The 20114-nt window shown below is 39.2% G+C and overlaps 1 protein-coding gene across 4 annotated transcripts in view; it reads left to right on the forward strand.

Moving 5' to 3' along the window:
• The window catches only part of FAM131B (family with sequence similarity 131 member B), a 57700-nt gene extending 38969 nt beyond the window's left edge, over window positions 1-18731 (forward strand). For 2 of the 4 annotated variants that reach the window (XM_081940575.1, XM_081940577.1), the window contains 4 exons: window positions 850-943; window positions 5941-6135; window positions 7053-7196; window positions 9678-18731. In XM_081940575.1, coding sequence (XP_081796701.1) covers window positions 850-943; window positions 5941-6135; window positions 7053-7196; window positions 9678-10291 — 1047 coding nt within the window. In that variant the 3' untranslated portion in view covers window positions 10292-18731. Of the gene's footprint in view, window positions 1-849; window positions 944-5925; window positions 6136-7052; window positions 7197-9677 lie in introns of all 4 variants that reach the window. The other 2 variants (XM_081940574.1, XM_081940576.1) reach the window with 1 other exon arrangement.
• The last annotated feature ends 1383 nt before the right edge of the window (window positions 18732-20114 follow it).

A 20114-nucleotide genomic window follows, 5' to 3' on the forward strand; every position in this document is an offset into this window, starting at 1 on the left:
GAGGATTTGTACCCAATTTCAATTGCAATATTTTTTCACTTCCTATAGTTTTTTTTTCTTCTTTTCATTTTGTGATTGTACACCATGTTCCTCAACAATAATGTTGAGTGTTTCCTTTGTGTAGCATTCAAAGATGAGAAGTAGGGACAGAAAAAAAAATACTAAGGCATGAGGTATGCTATATTGCTTGCTGTAGAACAGAAGAAGTAGTGACTTCTGTGCAGAGTTCCCAGAATCTAGTCTTTACTTTATCATTCTGGTTTCTATACTAAATCAAAATAAGAAAGCAGCTCGGTAAATTTTCACCTTTGAAAAATACCTTCTGACCTTACCTACTAAGTATTTATCTGAATCCAGATAACAGTAATCCACTCTTATTCTTCTCTACTCACTCAGACCACCAATTTGCAGCATTATACAGATATCACTGTGATATAAGCCTGTCTAAATTTATAATCCACTGCCAGGGTGATGGTGTATTATGTTATTAGTTGTTATGTTAGAAATTCTCTGGAGCACTTGGGAGCTTTAAATACACAACAGGTTTTACCTTGAATGTTATTTATTTTCTGTCGTTTAACCTTCTCATATAATATATTATAAATTAGTAGCAAAACACATTCCAGCCAGACACCAAATCTAACTTTATCTCATTAAAGCTGATGTAAAACTAATACTTGCCTTAGAAACTTTCTGCAGTTACTGTTGTTTTTTTCTTCTTTGTTCCTTCTATTTTAGATTTATGTTTCTTGTTTTCTTAGAAACTCAGATCAGAATACGTCCTCCTCCTCCTTTTTTCTATCCTTTTCTCTATCTCATGGTTTATTTCTTGGTATGACCTGTTTTCAGCTATCAATGGAAGATACAACCTCAATTCTTCCCAAACTGAAACGAAACTCAAACGCCTATGGGATTGGAGCTCTTGCTAAGTCATCTTTATCTGGTGAGGATCTCAAACCTGTGAATCTAAAATTGTTGTACTTCTTACTAACCTGGGTTTTATCCACTTTCTGCCCTAACTTCACATTTTTATGAAATAACGGGGGTAAAAAGAAAATGTAGGTAATTTATTACCTACCCAAATTGCAGGATTAAGTGCCACATATTCATCAATTCCCTCGTTGCTCCTATGTCTCAGAATTGGTTCGATACTCCTTCATATTTCTGTGTTGGAGCAGGTAGGTATGGTTCATTGCAGGGGTGGGTTCCTGCCAGTTCTAACCTCTTGTATAGAAGAGGTTCCACAAATCTACAGTGCCATTTAGAACCGGTTCCAGCTCCCTGCCCCCACCCGTCTGCACATCATCAAGATGAAGAGCAAGAGGAGGAATTCTGGGAGTTGAAGCCCACAAGTCTTAAAGCTGTCAAGTTTGAACACCCCAGGTTTTTTTTTCTAAAGGGTTAGGGGTGCAAGGGTCTTGTAACTTGACAGCTTTAAGACTTGCGTGCTTCAAATGCCAAAGTTTCTGAGCCAACATTTTGGTTGCTAATCAAGAGCATTGTTAATTTCACCACATTTTACAAGCTGGCCACTCCCACCCAGTCACATGGCTGGCAAGCCACTCCCACCTGATCACATGGCCAGCAAGCCACTCCCACCCGATCACATGGCCAGCAAGCCACTACCACAAAGCAGGCCACACCTACAGAAGAGGTTCTAAAAAAATTTGAAACCCACCACTGGTTCATTGTATAACAAGAATTTGCTATTGTCTGTCTGGGGTAAATAAATAAAAACTAGACAACACCCATTACCTTTCACATATTACAGAACAAGGTCTTTTTTGCTAATGCAAAAATAAAATTATTCCCCCACCACCACAATAAAGGATGATGTATTCTTTCTTCTCTTGACATTTAATTGCTAATGCACTTGTAAGGCTTTATGCTTTATTAACACATATATAGTTTCTTCCCAACAGCCTTCCTAAGTTTAATATCTCTCAGTACTGAATCACAACTCTCAGATTAACTGAGGGTGGGGGAGCCATGGACCAAAGCTCTAAAGAACATAGGACTGAGGAATGCTTTCCTAAAGTTATATGCTGATCTCCTCTTTATTTCAGTGCAAAAGTGCTGCTTGAGGATGAGAGAGAATGAACAAATGAAAATTTAGTCAGGCAAGAAAAAGAATCCTTGGATAGCAAAACTATGAGCTCTGGATAGAGATTCCACTTTGGGGGACCCTTTGTCCTAGAGCACTCTTGCTATGGCAAAAGCCGAGAGACTGGGATGGTCAGGAACGTAGGTTGGTTCTCCAGACTTCACTTTGGTTATCCATTAGTAAGGGTGACAAGGATGGACTATATTATAGTGATGGCGAATCTATGGCATGCGTGTCAGAGGTGGCACGCAGAGCCCTCTCTGTGGGCATGTGTGCCATTGCTACCTGCTCTTCTGGATTCTGGCATGCCGGCCAGATGGTCTTTGCAGGTGCTGGAGCGCTGGAAAACTGCCCGAAAAACTCCCTGAAAATGGCCAAAAAAAACCCAGGCTCTTTTGGGGGGCATTTTCAGGCTGGGTTTGAGGGCATTTTTTGGGCATTTTGGGGGTGTTTTTTAGGCTGGCCAGCTGGTCTTTGGTTTCCCAGTGTTCCAGCACACGCACATGCACACACATTCCAGTTTGGGGACTCGGTGCCGAAAAGGTTCACCATCTCTGAACTATAATCTGCAGCTTCCTATAAGATGATCCACGATTCAAATGTTTTGGGATATGGAGTGTCTGGGCTACATGGCACTGGATATCAGGTTGTTTTATAGTGACTATTAAAGTTGTGGATTTACAGGTGAAACTCGAAAAATTAGAATATTGTGCAAAAGTTCATTTATTTCAGTAATGCAACTTAAAAGGTGAAACTAATATATGAGATAAGACTCATGCAAAGCAGGATAGTTCAAGCTGTGATTTGTCATAATTGTGATGATTATGGTGTACAGCTCATGAAAACCCCAAATCCACCATCTCAGAAAATTAGAGCATTACATGCAATAAAACAAGGATTGTACATAGAACAATATCGGACCTCTGAAAAGTATAAGCATGCATAAGTACTCAGTACTTGGTTTGGGCCCCTTTTGCAGCAATTACTGCCTCACTGTGGTGTGTGGCATAGAAGCTATCAGCCTGTGGCACTGCTGAGGTGTTATGGAACAATAACTTCAATAGCGGCCTTCAGCTCTTCTTCATTGTTCGGTCTCATGTCTCTCATCTTTCTCTTGGCAATGCCCCATAGATTCTCTATGGGGTTCAGGTCAGGCGAGTTTGCTGGCCAATCAAGCACAGTAATCCCATGGTCATTGAACCAGGTTTTGGTGCTTTTGACAGTGTGGCAGCTGGAAAATGAAGTCAGCATCCCCATAAAACTCATCCGCGGAAGGAAGCATGAAGTGCTCCAAAATCTCCTGGTAGACGGCTGTGTTGACCCTGGACTTAAGCACAGTGGACCAACACCAGCAGATGTCATGGCTCCCCAAATCAACACAGACTGTGGAAACTTCACACTGGACTTTAAGCATCTTGCAGTGTGTGCCTCTCCATTCTTCCTCCATACTCTGAGTCCTTGGTTTCCAAATGAGATGCAAAAGTTGCTCTCATCAGAAAAGAGGACTTTGGACCACTGAGCAACAGGCCAGGTCTGTTTTTCTTTAGCCCAGGTAAGACGCTTCTGACGTTGTTTGTTGTTCAGGAGCGGCTTGACAAGAGGAATATGACATTTGAAGCCCATGTCCAGGATCCGTCTGTGTGTGGTGACTCTTGATGCACTGACTCCAACCTCAATCCACTCCTTGTGAAAGTCCCCAATATTTTGAATGGCCTTTTCCTAACAATCCTCTCCAGGCTGCGGTCATCCCTGCTGCTTGTGCACCTTTTTCTTCCACACTTTTCCCTTCCACATAACTTTCTATTAATGTGCTTTGATACAGCACTTTGGGAACATCCAATTTCTTTTGCAATTACCTTTTGAGGCTTTCCCTCCTTATGGAGGGTGTCAATGATGGTTTTCTGCACAACTGTCAGGTCAGCAGTCTTTCCCATGATTGTGATTCCTACTGAACCAGACTGAGAGACCATTTAAAGGCTCAGGAAGCCTTTGCAGGTGTTATGGCTTAATTAGCTGATTAGAATGGTAGCCTAGAATATTGCACCTTTTCACAATATTCTAATTTTCTGAGATTGTGGATTTGGGGTTTTCATGAGCTGTAAGCTATAATCATCACAAATATGACAAATCACAGCTTGAACTACCTTGTTTTTCATGTAATGAGTCTTATCTCATATATTAGTTTCACCTTTTAAGTTGCATTACTGACATAAATGAACTTTTGCACGATATTCTAATTTTTTGAGTTTCACCTGTAACCCCTAAAGCATTTAACTGTTAAAATGAAATTATTTCGAGGATATCACCCTCAGCAGTATCAACATGTTCACCTTTAAAGACCAGTAATTTCTCTTGCCTTCTTTGAGGGTGGCAAGCTGACGAATACCAAACAACGGGGTTTTTCTACAGTACTCTATGTTCCTGAAATGGTTGGCATCTAGAAGCTATCAAGCCTTATCAGTGTTAGAAAGTCCTGAATACATATTTATTCTTTTCTGCTTCTCATGAGAGCGATGTGGGGATAGTTCTTGGATTAGATGCAGTTGTATTTTGATTTTAGTATTGGCTGGTCTTAGTATTGTTATGATGCTGTGATTTTTGCTCTATCAGTGTTTACTATTTCATTATTTATGTATTTATTCCATGTGATTACCTTATGTAAGCAGCCTTGGGAAGGATTTTGTCCTTAAAATCATTTTAAATAACAGAATTTTCTATTCAATTTTGCTCATAGTAGAGAAAAAGGAAAAAATCATACCAAAGATTCACAGAATTAAAGAAGTTCTATAAATGTGTTTAAAGCTTTTGAAAATTTTAGTCATAACTAGGAAAAGAAGCAAGTGCTAGAATTAATTAACATTAATCTTTCATGGTTAAAAATATTCTGAAAATAGGCAGCCCCGTTTTATTAACAATCAATACATTACAATTAATATATTTAACTTTTGACGAATGAACATTAAACTGTGTATAATTTCATGTTGTTGCCTACTATAATTTCTATAAACTTTTTGATTTATATGTAGAAAAATTATTTCCTGTCCCATCAAGAGCAAAGATTAGGGAATAGACAGCTAAAATCAACATTCTGTCTTTTGAAAGAGTGTTTATTTATTTATGTAATACATAGATCCCTTTTGTTGTTTGTCTCATTAAATTCTCTAACTGCCATTAGGCCATTAGACAATGTCAATGACCCATTTTTCAAGCGCTTTAGGCTCAGTCTAGATACATATATGTTCATCTCTTTCTCCTTCCTGCTGTGCTGCAGCCAAATACCCACGCCAGATCTGCGCTTGTGCGCATCAGGAGAACAACTACATAAGTGCCAATGAAAACTTCTCTCTGTGGACATAGAGCAAATTTATAAAATTCATGAGGGTAGGGTGAGGATAGATGATGGTTTCTAGAACAACCATGAGAGTTAATTCCTCAGCAGTGCAGTCCTGATTTTGCTCCACATAGCATTTTTTTTTTGGGGGGGGGGGAGAAAGCATATTGCTTATGCACATTTATTATCATATTTTGTTAGATGTTTAAAATTCATTACACATGTTGTTATATTGTGGACCCAATTAACCTCTTGCTGTCGAACCCAGATTCTCCTCTGCAATGATGAAATAATTGTATTGTACAGATAAAAAGATGGTAAAGCAATTCTGGAGCTCCTTGGAGCATATTTTTTTTAACCTTTACAGGGAGTCTCCTGTAACTGTAGAGTAATTATGTTGGGGCAGGAAGAAAGAATAAAGTAGACTTGTCCTAGGTTGTCATGACAGATTGCTCTGGTGCTGTATAATAGCCCCTCTTTGTTTTATTAATATCTGGCGCCTTAGGGATGTCCCGCACCATGAAGGATCATGTCACCAAGCCCACTGCCATGGGGCAGGGTCGTGTTGCACATATGATTGAGTGGCAGGGTTGGGGCAACGGCAGTAATCAGCAGCAACATACTCATGAGGCAGTACGCAAGGATGCAGATGCTTACTCTGACCTGAGTGATGGAGAAAAAGAGGCCCGATTCCTTGCAGGTATGCTACCACCTCTCTGTATGCAAATGGCTCTAAGTAGAAGAGGAGGAAAAAGAGGAGGAAAGGTGTGTGTGTGGGGGGGGGGGGGTAAGTGGGATACAGAATAGTTTTTTTCCTAGATTTGTGGAATCACAATGACTGTTCCTCTATTATTATGGTTGCTTGCACAGTTAATCAGATGTTTAGACTGGATTTGACATTGTTGTCTACCTGTTGAGTCCTTCCCTCCCAAACACCTGTATTAGGCAAATGTTATTATTTCATTTATTTATTTGGAATATAGCTTTTCTTTGGATTGCATAAATGGACTGAGGATATTCAGATGTTTGTACATAACAATTTCTGATCTGTTCCTCTTACATTTGAAGAAGTGTGAAAATAATCTAAGAGTTATCTTAGAGGAGATATGCTTACTCTCGAGTGGATCTGGACCCATTCAAATCTCTCAAGATAGATAATATCTTTTCACCATCTTATTCCCCAGGCTCAAATAAAACAAATAAAGATTTCAATGTCTCTATGCTGAATTATTCCTTTTCCCTCCTTAGATATTATAGATCATATTTCTGGCTCTGATATCATGCATAATTTTACTATACAATTCTGTATTCCTATTCCATATTTTAGCAACTTCCAAACATTGCTGAATGTTTTGAGGGTGGGATTTATTCCTTTGCCACTGACTATGTACCTATATGCATGAGACAGCATTCTGATACAAGATTGTCCATTCAAAATATAAAATTTCAGAATCCAGGTTCAAAATTTCGAAACAGGATATTGGTCAGGATATTGGACAGTAAGACAGTGAAAAGAAAGACAGTGAAATGATAGGTGTATATGATTATTAATAAGTGAGAGAAAGGAATGAATTTGCATAACTGACATTTACTCTTTTCTGTCTTTTGATATTTTAGGAGTGATGCAACAGTTTGCTATCTCAGAAGCCACACTGATGGCCTGGTCTTCCATGGATGGTGAGGATGTAAGTGTCAACTCAAATCAGGAAAACCAAGCTGGCAACTACAATGAAAACTATCAAGAGATGATGGAGAATCAAGGTGAATATTTGTTTTCCTCTTAGGCTTCCAGGAGATGGACATAAAGCTATAGGGAAACAGGTAATCTTTTTCTCATGAGACAATTAGAGAAGGCTAAGGCTAAGGCTGATGAGGAGAAGCATACCAGCCCTAGTTATCTGTTATGAACTTTCTATTTATTTGTGCAATACATTGGCTAAGCTCTAAGCAGGAAAATCCTAGTTTTAAATGTTTTATCAGCACTGAACACATTAAATAATGTTAAGAAAGCTGCTGTCAGCCTTAAATCCCCTAATAATGGCCGCTGTTAGAAGGTTATTGTAATCAGCATTCAGTTAATATTATCTAGATCACTGAACCCTTTAAGGCACAGCTTATATTCTGTATTATATTATTTCCTCTACTTTCATTATTTGTCCCCCCCACCCCAACACCACCTGGTAGGTCTCTTTGTGCCTCAAGCTTTGTAGAATTTAGGTCAAACTTGTGTCTAGACCATGTTGCTTCAGAATACAAATAGGGACTGATGCAACTCAATGGATGTCCTCCAGACTGGCTTAAAATCCCTCTCAGTAGCAAGTTGGGAAATTATTAAATCTACAGTAGTGACCAAAATTGTGGAAACTTTTTGGGAAAAGTGTACAGTATTTTTGAGGTTTGATGGCTAATAACACCACTTTTTTCTGGTGTAGCACCATTAAATTATATATCAATGGAAAGATAATTTAATCAAGAATGTAATGCAATAGCTTTTATGAAGGATTTGCTATTAGAATAGCAGTTTCAAAGAAGAAAGGTGAAACACGTAGAAAAAATGAGATATGTAAAAATTATTGCATTGCGCCATTTCACCTTGTATACACCCAGATGATTTCCTTCTGTCACGTAGGCACAGTCTCTTAATTCTTCTATCATCACATGCTGTTGTGCACCTTTTCCTGCTTTTACCAGTGTGGTTTTGTAATGAATAATTACAAAATCCTTATAGTTCAAAAACTTAGAAATGCCACCTTTGGTTAAGTTTCCACCAATTTTTCTTCTAATTTCTTTATAACTGTGAAAAAGTATATAACTTTATAACTTGTTCACTTAATAATACTATTTGACATTACTTTCTGGGCGACCAGTCAGCTCTTTGCACCATTATTTTAATTTTATCACATTTTACAAGCTCACTAAATAAAAGAACACAAAAACCCCAACCAACTTGATAGTGATCACACAACACACTGACAAATGTCCTCCTCTCAGCTTCAATACATTACATCAATAACTGAATCTTACTGTGATCTGATTGGCTCATTGCCAAAACAAGATGACACCTGATTGGCTCTCTAAACACTCATGCTCATTGGCTACAATCAGATGAAGGAAAGCTACCTGATATTAACCTAATCAAGTTGTGCTTCCTTTTTCTGATTAGTGGCTATAACATTTCATACAGATAATTGAACAACTTCGTTGCATTACATTTTTGATTAAATTGTATCTTTCCATTGATATATAATTTTATGGTACTACTCCAAAAAAAGTGGTATTATTAGCTATCAAACCTCAAAAATACACTTTTCCCAAAAGGTTTCCACAATTTTGGCCACTACTGTAGTACAATGGCTCCTTTATCAGCAGAGGGTGAGTTTAAAAAAAGAAAGAAAGAAAAAAAACTAACACCACCTCCTCTGGGGCCTTAAATGAGCTCCATATAGTACGGTATATGACTTGTAACTTTTGCACTCCTAGATTAGGGCAGAGCTGGAATGCAATTTCAATCTTAGTCTTTCATTTTGTAGCCTCAGAGCTGCTATAAAATGATAGCAATAGCATTTAAGACTTACATACCACTTTGCAGTGCTTTACAGCCCTCTGTAAGCAGTTTACAGAGTCAGCATGTTGCTTGAGCCTGGTGAGAATTGAACTGCCTAACTGCAGGCAGCCAGCAGGCAGCAGAAGCAGCTGGACTCTAACCACTGCACCACCATGATTGTGTGTGTAATGTATTTGCTAGAAGTTTGACATCTTCCACTGCCTTCTCTCTGGTAGTCAGATCTCTTTCTTCTTTTGGATTTTTTATGGTCTTGCTTCAGATCACTAAAAAAAAAATGTCTCAAGGCATTCTAAAATCCCCCACAGCAGCTCCCTGGAGCACAAGAGATTATGGTTCAATCCAAGCATCTGCATCTCATAGACACCTAACATGAATATGTATTCCCAGTCCATATTCCCTTGATCTGTACATTGGATCAATCAAAGTATCTGGATATAAATCATGAATGCATCTTCACAGCTGTGCGATTCTGAGAGTCCAGCAGCTGTGTAAGTAACCATTTTAAGGAATGTTCATTGTAAATTGTGTCCTCTCACAACCTCCTCAGGCAACTGCTGAGCAAGCTTTCCTTCCTCCCACAAAATCTTGTTGCTTATGCCTTTCCTATGTCTTCTTCAGTTCTGCCTTTCACCTCTCTTTCTCTCATTTTTATTCTTCTCTTCCTACCTCCTGTGCAGAACACCTGGCCCAGGTGCAGTATGACAGCTGGCCTCACTCTTACGTCTCGCAAGGCATGTACTGCCTGGGTTCATCTGATGCCTGGGAAACCAGCGATCAGTCCCTCATTGCGTCCCCAGCTGCTGGCTCTTACCTCGGCCAGAACTTTGAGGAATGTCAGTCTAACCTGCAGGAAAGTGTTTTAATCCAGAACAACCTTATCCAGCAGCACCAACTGTTGCAAATGCAACAGCAGCAGCAGCAGCAGCAGCAACAGTTACAGCAACAACACCAGCAAGTGCAACAAGCTGTGTTCCAAAATACTGGCCTTGTAGATGTATGGCCAGCTCAGACAACTCCTAATGGTGATGATAGTGTTGGTAATGGGGGGAATGCTGAATCCAGCACCCTTGTGGGAGTTCACGCAGAAGAGGAAGGGAACCCCGTGCTGGAGAAAGCCCCCCTGTTGAGCAAGAAACCTTCTCCAGAAGAGGACGATGTTGTATGCCGGGATCTGGAGTCTCTTTCACCCAGAGAGGAGGCAGAGCCTGCTGCCCTTAGCCGCAAGGTTTCTGATGTCACGTCGTCTGGAGTTCAGTCCTTTGATGAGGAAGAAGGTGAAACCAATAACTGATACTGGCTGTTGAAACCTTTGACAATATGCATGGGAAACACGGGTGGGGGAAAGTGTCAGGGAAGCCCCTCTCCAGCTCCTCAATTCCCCCTATCTCAATTCCCCAGATTCCCCAGTTCCCCATAGCACACTTGTTTATCCTTAGATTTATGGAAAGGTAAAGCCAAGGACCAAAGTGCTGGGCATTGCTAACTCCACCCCCCTCCTCCTGCACACGTTAGGCTGAACCTTTAAGACTTACTGCCCAGAAAGCTCAGGGAATGCAAGATAATGGCATCATGTGGACATTGCAAACGGTGGGCACAGGTTATGCTGGTATCAAGAGTGGTTTTGCGAGGCTGATCCACTTAGCACAGCCTCTGAGCAAAGGCTGCTCTGCTTTGGCTCTTGGAACCTGGTGGGTCAATGACAGGGAGAGAGGGAGATAACTTTGCAACAAAAAAGTCAAGAATTCCACTTATGGAAGTGAGGTGCTCTTTGGAGAGAAGCTTTCACTTGAGGCCTAGAGGACCATGAAGTGGAGGGCATGGATCCAGACTGTGGGGACTTTAGGGGTAGTGACTATTCTGTGATAAAACTGAGGTACTCTGAGTCCAGTTCAAACCTCATTCTTCAGCACGTGTGCATGCATTTGCCGCTGAAAGCCTCTTATGCACCCACCCTCGGTTAACATTGCCTATATGGGGGCTGGAGAGGGTTTTCCCCCTTCTATTTATTATTGGGCACTGCATGTAGGGAAAAGGGAGCGGGGGGTCATCTGTCAATCTTATAATTTATGCAGACATGGAGTTCAGTCTTTCCATTGTATACAGGGAAGACAAGTCAAAGTAACAAAAGCAAACACATACCACACTTAACTATGTACTTAGTTTTCCTCTATTTTTCTCCCAAATTTTTATGTTGCAACAGTTTTTTGGCCATCAGAGGGAATGGCCTGGTGCCATCTAGTGTAAGGCAATGCTCCTTTTCTAGACTTGCAAGTTCTTCTGAAAATATTGCAAAATTGAGACTGGGCCAAGAGTAATTCTCTACTGTTCCCATTCATTTTCCTGCTTTTGTTATAATGACAAATATTTGTAACGCCTAGCTCAGTCAAGAATAAGAAAAAAGTAAGCGGCACATTTTTCTCAATTTTTATTTGAAGAAGGGGGGTTTTTTTGGAGGGGGGGGGAATGATTGCTAGATTTTGTGGCCCAGAGAGTTTGATCTCAAGTTATCCCTTTTTCTCAATTATTGGTTTGTTTTGGCAGATAAATGGAAATAAGCATTATAAAACCTAGTTTTTTTAATACTGTGTTCTTTCACCATTGTTTGTCAGACACAAACAGTGGAAGAAAATAATAATATTAAAAAATGACCAGAATTAATAAAAATAAGTTCATGGTCATCATTAAAAGAGGAAAAATAAGGACACTGCCATAAAAGGTGACCCTACACTGTGAGAAAACACTCACAGCTAATGTCATTTTCTCTGCTCTTTTCCTCCTCCATTCCTACACCATTCTATTTACCTGAAATTTCAATGTGGCTTGCAACTAATTTGTTTTCTCTGGGTCTGCTGGCTAGAAAATTGAAGAGTAAATTGCACAACAACGCTTTATTTTCTCAGACCTTACCCCTTTGTGTAGAGAAAGGGGAAAAAACTTTGGGTTCAGAAGCTTTGCATTCAGATATCATCAGCAAAAGGCAGCTGAAGTGCCCCCACCCTTTTCATGAAGTATTGAGAGGAACTCCGTGTATTTCAACAACCAAGAAACTCTGTCTTGCCCTTTACTGCACCTTCTTTGAGAACATTTTCATCATACAGACATGGTCAGGCAAAAATAATCGAAGCAAAATGCATGAAAGAAAAGCCTTTTGTCACCATTCTTTTCCTTGTCTCCGTTTCCTTACTCTTCCTGGCTCCTTGGGTTCGGGAGGCTGCTCACCCTCTGAGCCTTTGGGAGCCCACCTCTCTTTTAAAATATGTTTACATGCTACAGTGCCAACCTCTGAAGGCTAAGAGGGTTGGATACAGAACTTCGCTGGATATGAGGACAACACCTCATGTTCTTGCATATATTTTTTTCTTAAATTGCTGCATTCTGGCTTTCAGTCAGTTGTAGGGAATTCTCCCAGCAATGATGCAGAACCATGAAGAGTGCAGAGTGTGCATCTCTGCAAATGAAGAGTGAATGAAATTCTTGTTACTCCAACATCATCGAGCCTTCAGGATAACTAGAAAGCTTTGAGATGTTTCCAGTATTGCGATGGGGGAGGGTGGAGATTCAGGCAGCCTGATTCTCCTTTCCTCCAAACCATTATGCTCCATGTGCCTATCCAGGACCAGGACTAAACCTGGATGTTTACGGTAATTTGTTTGTGTGTAAATGTATCCTGCTTTCATCTTGGCGCTCACTGAACTCGATAATAAGTGGCTCATCTTGTTTAGATACCTTATTTTATTGTCTGTCTTTTTTTAAAGGAAAATGTAAGCAACATGCATTTGATAATGCCACCTATCACAAATGTTTGAGAGATGTATATTTTTCTCAGTCTGAGAGATGCCAGAGGGTCATATTGCATGAAAATCAAGAAACAATAAGGGAAAGCTAATTTTGTGTTTGTAGAACTGGGGATGTGACTGAACAATGTGTACGGGGGAATAGAGAATCACAACTGTATTGCAGATTTCTATAACTATCATTGGAAAGTTCTACCAAACAAAGATAACCATATTTTCTTTTAAATTGTACAGTTCTTGGGGAGGGTTTATCAATAAATAGAATTGTTCGGGATATGAAACTCCATTTACCTTCCTCTCTCTCCATCCCCTGCCAAGGTATCTTGCCTTTTAAAATATCTTTCCTGTTGTTCTCTATGTTTAAATGTACTGAGTGCTCTGCTTTTAGCCAGGTACATCAGCAGAGAGAAAAAGTTACTCAGTTACACTTGACCCCAGACGAGAAAATAATCCTTCAGTTATTTGTTGTGTAGCATTCCAAATCCTAAAAGATTACAGCTTTCCTTTTATTGGACAAAATAATCAGAATGGCTGTGTTGCTCTATTCATATAATAAAACAGATCTGTGTGACACCTTCAAAAGTAACAACAAATGTTGAGATCTCAGCTGCTAAACAGAGTCAGGTCAGGTTCACTGACCTGAATGGAAACAGCTCAAAGTGATTCCTGATATAAATGCATTAGTACCAGCTAACTGAAGAACAAATACTATTATCAAAAGATGGGACTGCCTGTGCCAAGGCAGTTCTGCATCTCTGAATATATTGTGGTTAGAAAGCCTCGATCAGGAAAGTTGGGGATTATTATTATTATTATTATTTTTGTAGAAGAAAACAGGCAGATAGCACAGCATGCTGCACTCCCTTTTTATCACTTTATAGGTGGGTTTATTTCTGGGCTTGGAGCCTGACTGAGGAAAAAAAAACCAGGAAAGATCATTAAGAAAAAAGGTCAGTGGAGGGAAGGTTACCGCCCCATGCCTCGTCTACTCTCTCAGTTCTCCAACTCTACTGCCTTATTGTTATTTATCAGCAATCTCTGTCTGAAGACTGCAGCCCCAGCTCCTTGCCACAAAATGTTAAGGGGGAAAAACCTTTTAGTCTATGAGAGCTGCATTTATTATTATTTCATGTTAGCATGGTCATGTTCACAAATTTCACATTTGTTACATGCATCACATTTGTGCATGCCTTTCTTTTTAATCTCTTGGTTTCTTCTTTAAAATTTGGAAGCAAAATGAAACCATGCAATTCAGATACACTGTGTAGCTTTATATTTTGAATGTCTCTGAACTGATAGTGAATTCCTGGCTGAAGAATATTAGAAGGGATGTGTAGGTTTGTGCTCATGTATAAGATACTGTTGTCCGATGCCTGGAGTTTATGCCAAGGTTGAGGAATGCACCCCTCTGCAGAAATTGTAAACTTGAAATGTTGTGTCCTCACCACTGGCCCTACTACCCAAGACTTCTTGGAGTTACATTTAGACCACATATAGAGACTTTAGGTTCCCCATTCTTGGCTAATATACGTGAATAATGACACCCTTCTTATAGAGGATTATTCATGAAACCATTAGGAATGTCTAATCTTTTTTTTTAATGAAGTAAAAACTGGCATTGGATTTCCTTGACATATTTGGGGGGGGGGAGGAATCCCATGAAGTTATTTTTAACCCTCTGCCACCACTTCCTGATCCTTTGCATGAATCATAGCATCAATAGAATCATAGTTAGCAAATAGTGTATTTTGTATTACTCACTAAATAATTTTCTCTGGTGCAATATCGCAGTGCTTATGTTGTGGCATGAATGCTAGCTAGCTTTATTCCAAGGTATTTGAGCAGTTTTATTTTGAACGGGTAATCAAGGGATTGCCAAAGAGTCCTGGAGGAAACATTCCATAAATGTCTGCCCCCTGCTTGTCCTTGCCTGTGAGCCTTAAATCCTTCTCCTTACTCATTTCGTAACTGCTAGAAGAACTAACAGATGGCATCATGGTGGATGACATCACAACAGTGGGAGCATAGTGACAGGCTCTATTTGCTAGCTCAAGGTGGAAGAGAATTAACTAGGAATGAAAGAAAACAAAATGTCCTTGAACCTTGAGGACCAATTAAATCCTCCATCCCCCCCCCCTTAATTTAGTTCAGTAGTTGTTAGAGGGACTTTTCTTAATTGGGAAGGCCACTTAAATAATTTATAACAGAATTATTCCACTGATAAGGGAAACCGACAACATTTGTGAGGGAAGAAATAGCTGTAGGAGCTACTTTTGAGCAAATCAGCAGCCCCTGAATAAAGAATAAACCATTCTCCCTTTTTTAAAGTAAAATCCAAAGCTTTGCAGCTGCATTTTAAAAAATGAACGTTAATCGGATACTTTATGTGCCTCCTATATCATGCCTAGTCAGTGCCTAAGGGTCTTACATGCATCATTCATGTTTTTTCAATTTCTCACCTGAGCTTATGTGGATAACTAACTCTGTTCCTTCCTGCTTTTTTCTCCTTGAATGAAACATCTAGGTATATATGAAAATCACCAGGGTGTTTATGAAAATAGGACTTTTGCAAAAACTGCAACCAGATATAAATTGTGTCTTGCTTAAATATTAATATCAAGACATTATTACAGTGGGTTACATGGTTAATAGTTACATATATTAACACCAACGCATTTAAAATGTCATAGAAGTGAGATGGGTGGCTATATAAATTTAATACATAAAGAATGAAGCGGAAAACAGCAAAGCAGAAGGGAAGAACAAGATTAGAGCCATGGGACAGGCTCTGGGGACAGCGTTCCTGTGCCCTAGTAAGGTGTCTTTCAACTGTATTGGATTTCAGTTCCCATCACCCCCAGCCAACCTATTCACCTCTTTTTATGAACAAGTTTTTGGCAATAAGACCTGTAGAATTGGTGTTTGTTAAGATAGGCTTGCTTAGAAAAGCTTCTGTGTTAGGTGTGAGAGAGGGCCTGTGGACATAGAGAAAGGCATTCATGAAAAGCAATATTTTTGTATGTTTTAGAGGAGTTGAAAAGCAAAATTATCACTCCTCTGAAGCCCCCTTAATTCCCTGCCACCCAAATCAGGCTAGCTTCCTTTTAAAAAAAATCTTGAAGGGGCAAAGGAGACATCTCATCCTCTTCAGCACCCTCCCAAAGGGCTCTGAAAATGTCAACTCCATTCCACAGTGATCTTTACAGCCCTCAGGCTGGGTGGGCAGAAAGCATTGTGTGGCCCTCTGGCCATCATTGTTCTTGGCCCTTGGCCCATGAGAATGTAATTTTCATGTCAGACCAATAAATTAGGAAATGAGTTGGCTCAGTGTGAAAACATGTTCAGAGTCTCAGCTTGGTTATGTTAAAATCACAAATAGGCAATTTTTTTGGAGTATCTTTACCCCCTACATTCCTGCATACAGCCTTGAAGTGCAGAGGAGTGTAAGAAGCAATGTGTTTTCTCCTTTAGGCAGGCCTAAAGCAGTGGCATCCGGGAGATGATGGTGGTCAAAAAAACTCAAGATGGTGATCATGACCACGATATTGAAGTTCTGTCCCTTTGTACATGTGTGCGATATACAAGTGGCTGGGCTTCAATCACATGGTCATTATTGCCATATTGACTTTTTTGACACATACCATGGACTCGCATGCCTAAAATCTGCCGGTTTTGAACTACTTTGTTGTCCCGTTGCTGATGAATTGTTGCTTACTCTTCTTTGCATTTCTCCTTTCTAAGATCTGTTTACTTATTCATATGTGCAACATACAGCCTCCCTTTCTTTCCTTCAGGAGCTCATAGTAGTGGACATAGCAGTTGCTCCCTAACCAAACTCTGTGAGATAGGTTGGACTGAGAGAAATTGACCAGACCAAGTCACCCCATGAGCTTCTGTGACAAAAGCCAGGCTGGAATCTGATCCTCTAGCACTTTAACCACGCTGGCTTTAGGTCAGTCCAGACAATGGCAGGTACTTCTTGCATAGGTCAGGAATAAAATGAGAAATTGGAGCTCCACAAAAAACTACTGTGATCCATGCATTTATATTATGCATTACATTATTATGTAAAAAATAATTGAGAAGGTGGCTAGTGGCTTAATTTATTACTTTTGGTACTTTCAAGGAGATTGAAGTCAATCTCTTAATCATATTTCACTTAAAAATGTAGCCATCTAGCAAATAAAGAAGATGGCACATAGATAATTTAGCTGCAGATAGACTTATATTGTTTTTGAAAGTCACTAAATTAGCTCTGATGCCAGAGATTTTGCTTACTTCATTCTCTGTATTTACCAGCTGCTTATAAGAAGGGGGGGGGGAAATGAAGGGATTAACTCTGGAACAAACTTACACAAATATTTGCCATATTTACAGAGGTTTTATTCTGATGCCTCACCTTGGGCAGCAAAATATCTTCAGCAGCTTCTGCTGGACTTTTTCTTCCCGTCCCTGAGCTTCTCAAGAATCAAGATAATTGGGAGACGAGATAATTGAAGCAGTGGTGGAAAAACTACATTTTCTCTGCTTGTTGCTATGTTTTCATTTTAAATTAGCCCCATTTTGTTTTGGGGTGATGCTGTCAAGGGTATTCAGGTCCCTGGCCTGGATTTCACTGCACAGTAAAGCTGTATCTAGATGGCACCATTTTTGATTGCCAGGGGTGAGGGAAGACTGGGTTTCAATGCTTCTCTATGCAAAGATAATTCACAGCAGTTGCTGGGGCAGGTGATCAGGGGTAAAATATTCTAAGCCAGGTTTCCATGTAATGCTTGCTTTCTGTGCACAAATAATTATCTGAGTGGAGGAGTATTATAATTGTGGGAAACCAATTTATAATCTGAAGCTTTCATATTCAAGTTGAGAGGCTTAATAGTGAAGCAAGCAGAAAAAGTATTTAAAATAAATTCATAGTTTATTTTCATTCAGTTTTTCCACCTATTTTTAATCCAGACATACTTGTAGTGTATTTCTTTAGAAATTACAATACTATATGTACTTCATATGGCACTTTTGTTACATTTTTCCTTAAATGTCATCGTCATAGATGTCTGAATTTTGTTCCAAACTTTGTATGGGCAATTATAAGTTTGGATGTTAATTTTCTGTTATTTCTAGGAACTGCAAAATGTTGTCTGAGAGATTAAAAAATCATTTTTGAATATAGTACCATATTTTCTAAAATATTTATCCAGTTCATTTGGTGCTGGACCCATCCTCCAAGCTAGTGGTGGATAAGCTTAAGAGCAGAATACAGGACAATAAATACAGGAACTATATAAAAAAGAAGAATAGTGGCTAGTGTAATTGAAGCATGTTTAAAGAAACCAAAGTTTTGGGGCATGGTTTTTTTTTTTTTTTTTTAGATTAAACTTATTAAGGTTGACTTGCAGGGAAGTTTATAAAGAGACCAGTCTTAAGACTTTTCACAATTCTGAATTTATGAAGATGGGAGTGATAGTTTTCTTCCCATCTTTAAAATATGGGATTAATTGAGGACAGTGACTTTTCAGGAAAGGAATGGGAGGAAAAGTAGAAGTGGGTTTACAAAATAACCCTCTCACTTCCTTCAGTCCTGGGACACTCGAGCAGAAAAAAAACAAACCAGATTTGCCTTTGGTCTTCCAACTCCAAAACATCTTTGCTTAAACCTTCTTTTTTTGTTGTTGGTTATTCTGTGCATGTTTTTGATAATGTGACTTATGAGAATATATATTCTCTCTCAATATATATACATATATCTTTTGTGCACGCATACACATGTGTGTCTGTGTGCCTGTGTGCCTGTGTGTAACTATATCTATAGGTCTAAAAATTATATGGCGTTTCATGCCTGGTTATGGTTAATAGCCATTGAGGAAAAGAGAGCCTTGCCTGCAAGGGCATGTAAGAACCTCATCAAGTTAATGTTATTAAACAGCACGTGGTTTTGCCATTGTGGTTGGTGGAAGTGTGTTTTATTTCTGTTGGGAAGTTCCTCCAAATGGATTGTGCAATCAGATAAGATTCCTGTCTGCTAAGTATCATGGTATGAACAGCTAAAGCATACATTCTTCTCCATTCAAAAGTAGCCCTCACAGTTAGTATCTGGCAAACATTTCAATTGAAGAATATGCAATTGTTGCTGTGCATGTAGAGTTGTTATTGAAAATTGCAGCTGTGAATCAGGTCCTTCTCCTCCTCCATAAAGTCTATAGCAGGTGATTTTAATTTTTCTCTGAAGCAAGAAATTTGGCTGGAGCACCTGATCAAAAGACAGAACTCCAGTGATGGAAAAATTGGATGCATTTGATTTACGGCGGCTTCTTTTTTATCCCAAGTTTCTTCTAGAACTCCATCATATTTTCAAGGATTCCATGGAACACAGTTTGAAAAACCTGGATCTTGACTATAGGGCTTACTTCAAGTCTTCATTAACACAGCACATGAACCATACTGACCAAGATAACAGATCTATAATTCAGTGCATCTGCTGTGCACTGGCTTAGTGAAATTCACCATAATCTGTGATAAATTTTACTACTTTTTAATGGAGGGAGTCAGAAGGAAATAGAAATATAGCTGCCATTTGTAGCAATATTTATAGAGATATCTGTTTCAATCCTTTCAGTCTGTATTAATTACAAAGAGTTGAATGAGTGTCCTTAGCCAATTGAGTATGTTTTGTTAAAACATGGTTAAGACTTAATGTTTGTCATTTAATTTTAAATATATTGGTGTCAATGTAAGAAGTAAAAACCATTTCTCTCCTCCACCCCATTTTCCTCAGATTCTGCCTAATACAAATGAAATATGGAGCATGTCTATTCCATAGAAAGGAAGAGGGTGAAGAGAAAAACAAGCAGTAGGCAATCTAAGTCCAGAGGAAAATGATTGGAGAGAAAGGGATTACTTAAGCAGACACACAATGGGGAATACACCAGATAGTTTGCATAGCACATTCATGGCTGCTGATTCCAGTTCATTGGTTTTGATGTGGATTCTCTATTGTGTGACTGCTTACTCTTGCAATCCCTTCTTCTCCAATTAATGTAAATATAAACATGAATTATTTTCTTACTAATTATCCCAGCATTGGGATGCACATTCAAAGGTCAGGGGATTAGGGAAAGGAAAGCACAGTTGTGGTCATGTGATTTCCAACCTTGTGACCACTTAACACATGAGGACTACATGTAAATGTACATGAAACACAAGTACTCAAGAAACCCCATAATCTAGACTGCAGATTATGACTGCAAAATCATGCTGATGTAATGGTGAAAAATTTCAGAAATACCACTGGCAGAAATATAATTTACATTACGGCATCTCTTCATA

This window comes from Natrix helvetica, assembly GCF_964273705.1.
Source record: "Natrix helvetica genome assembly, chromosome: 2".
Lineage (NCBI taxonomy): Eukaryota > Metazoa > Chordata > Lepidosauria > Squamata > Natricidae > Natrix > Natrix helvetica.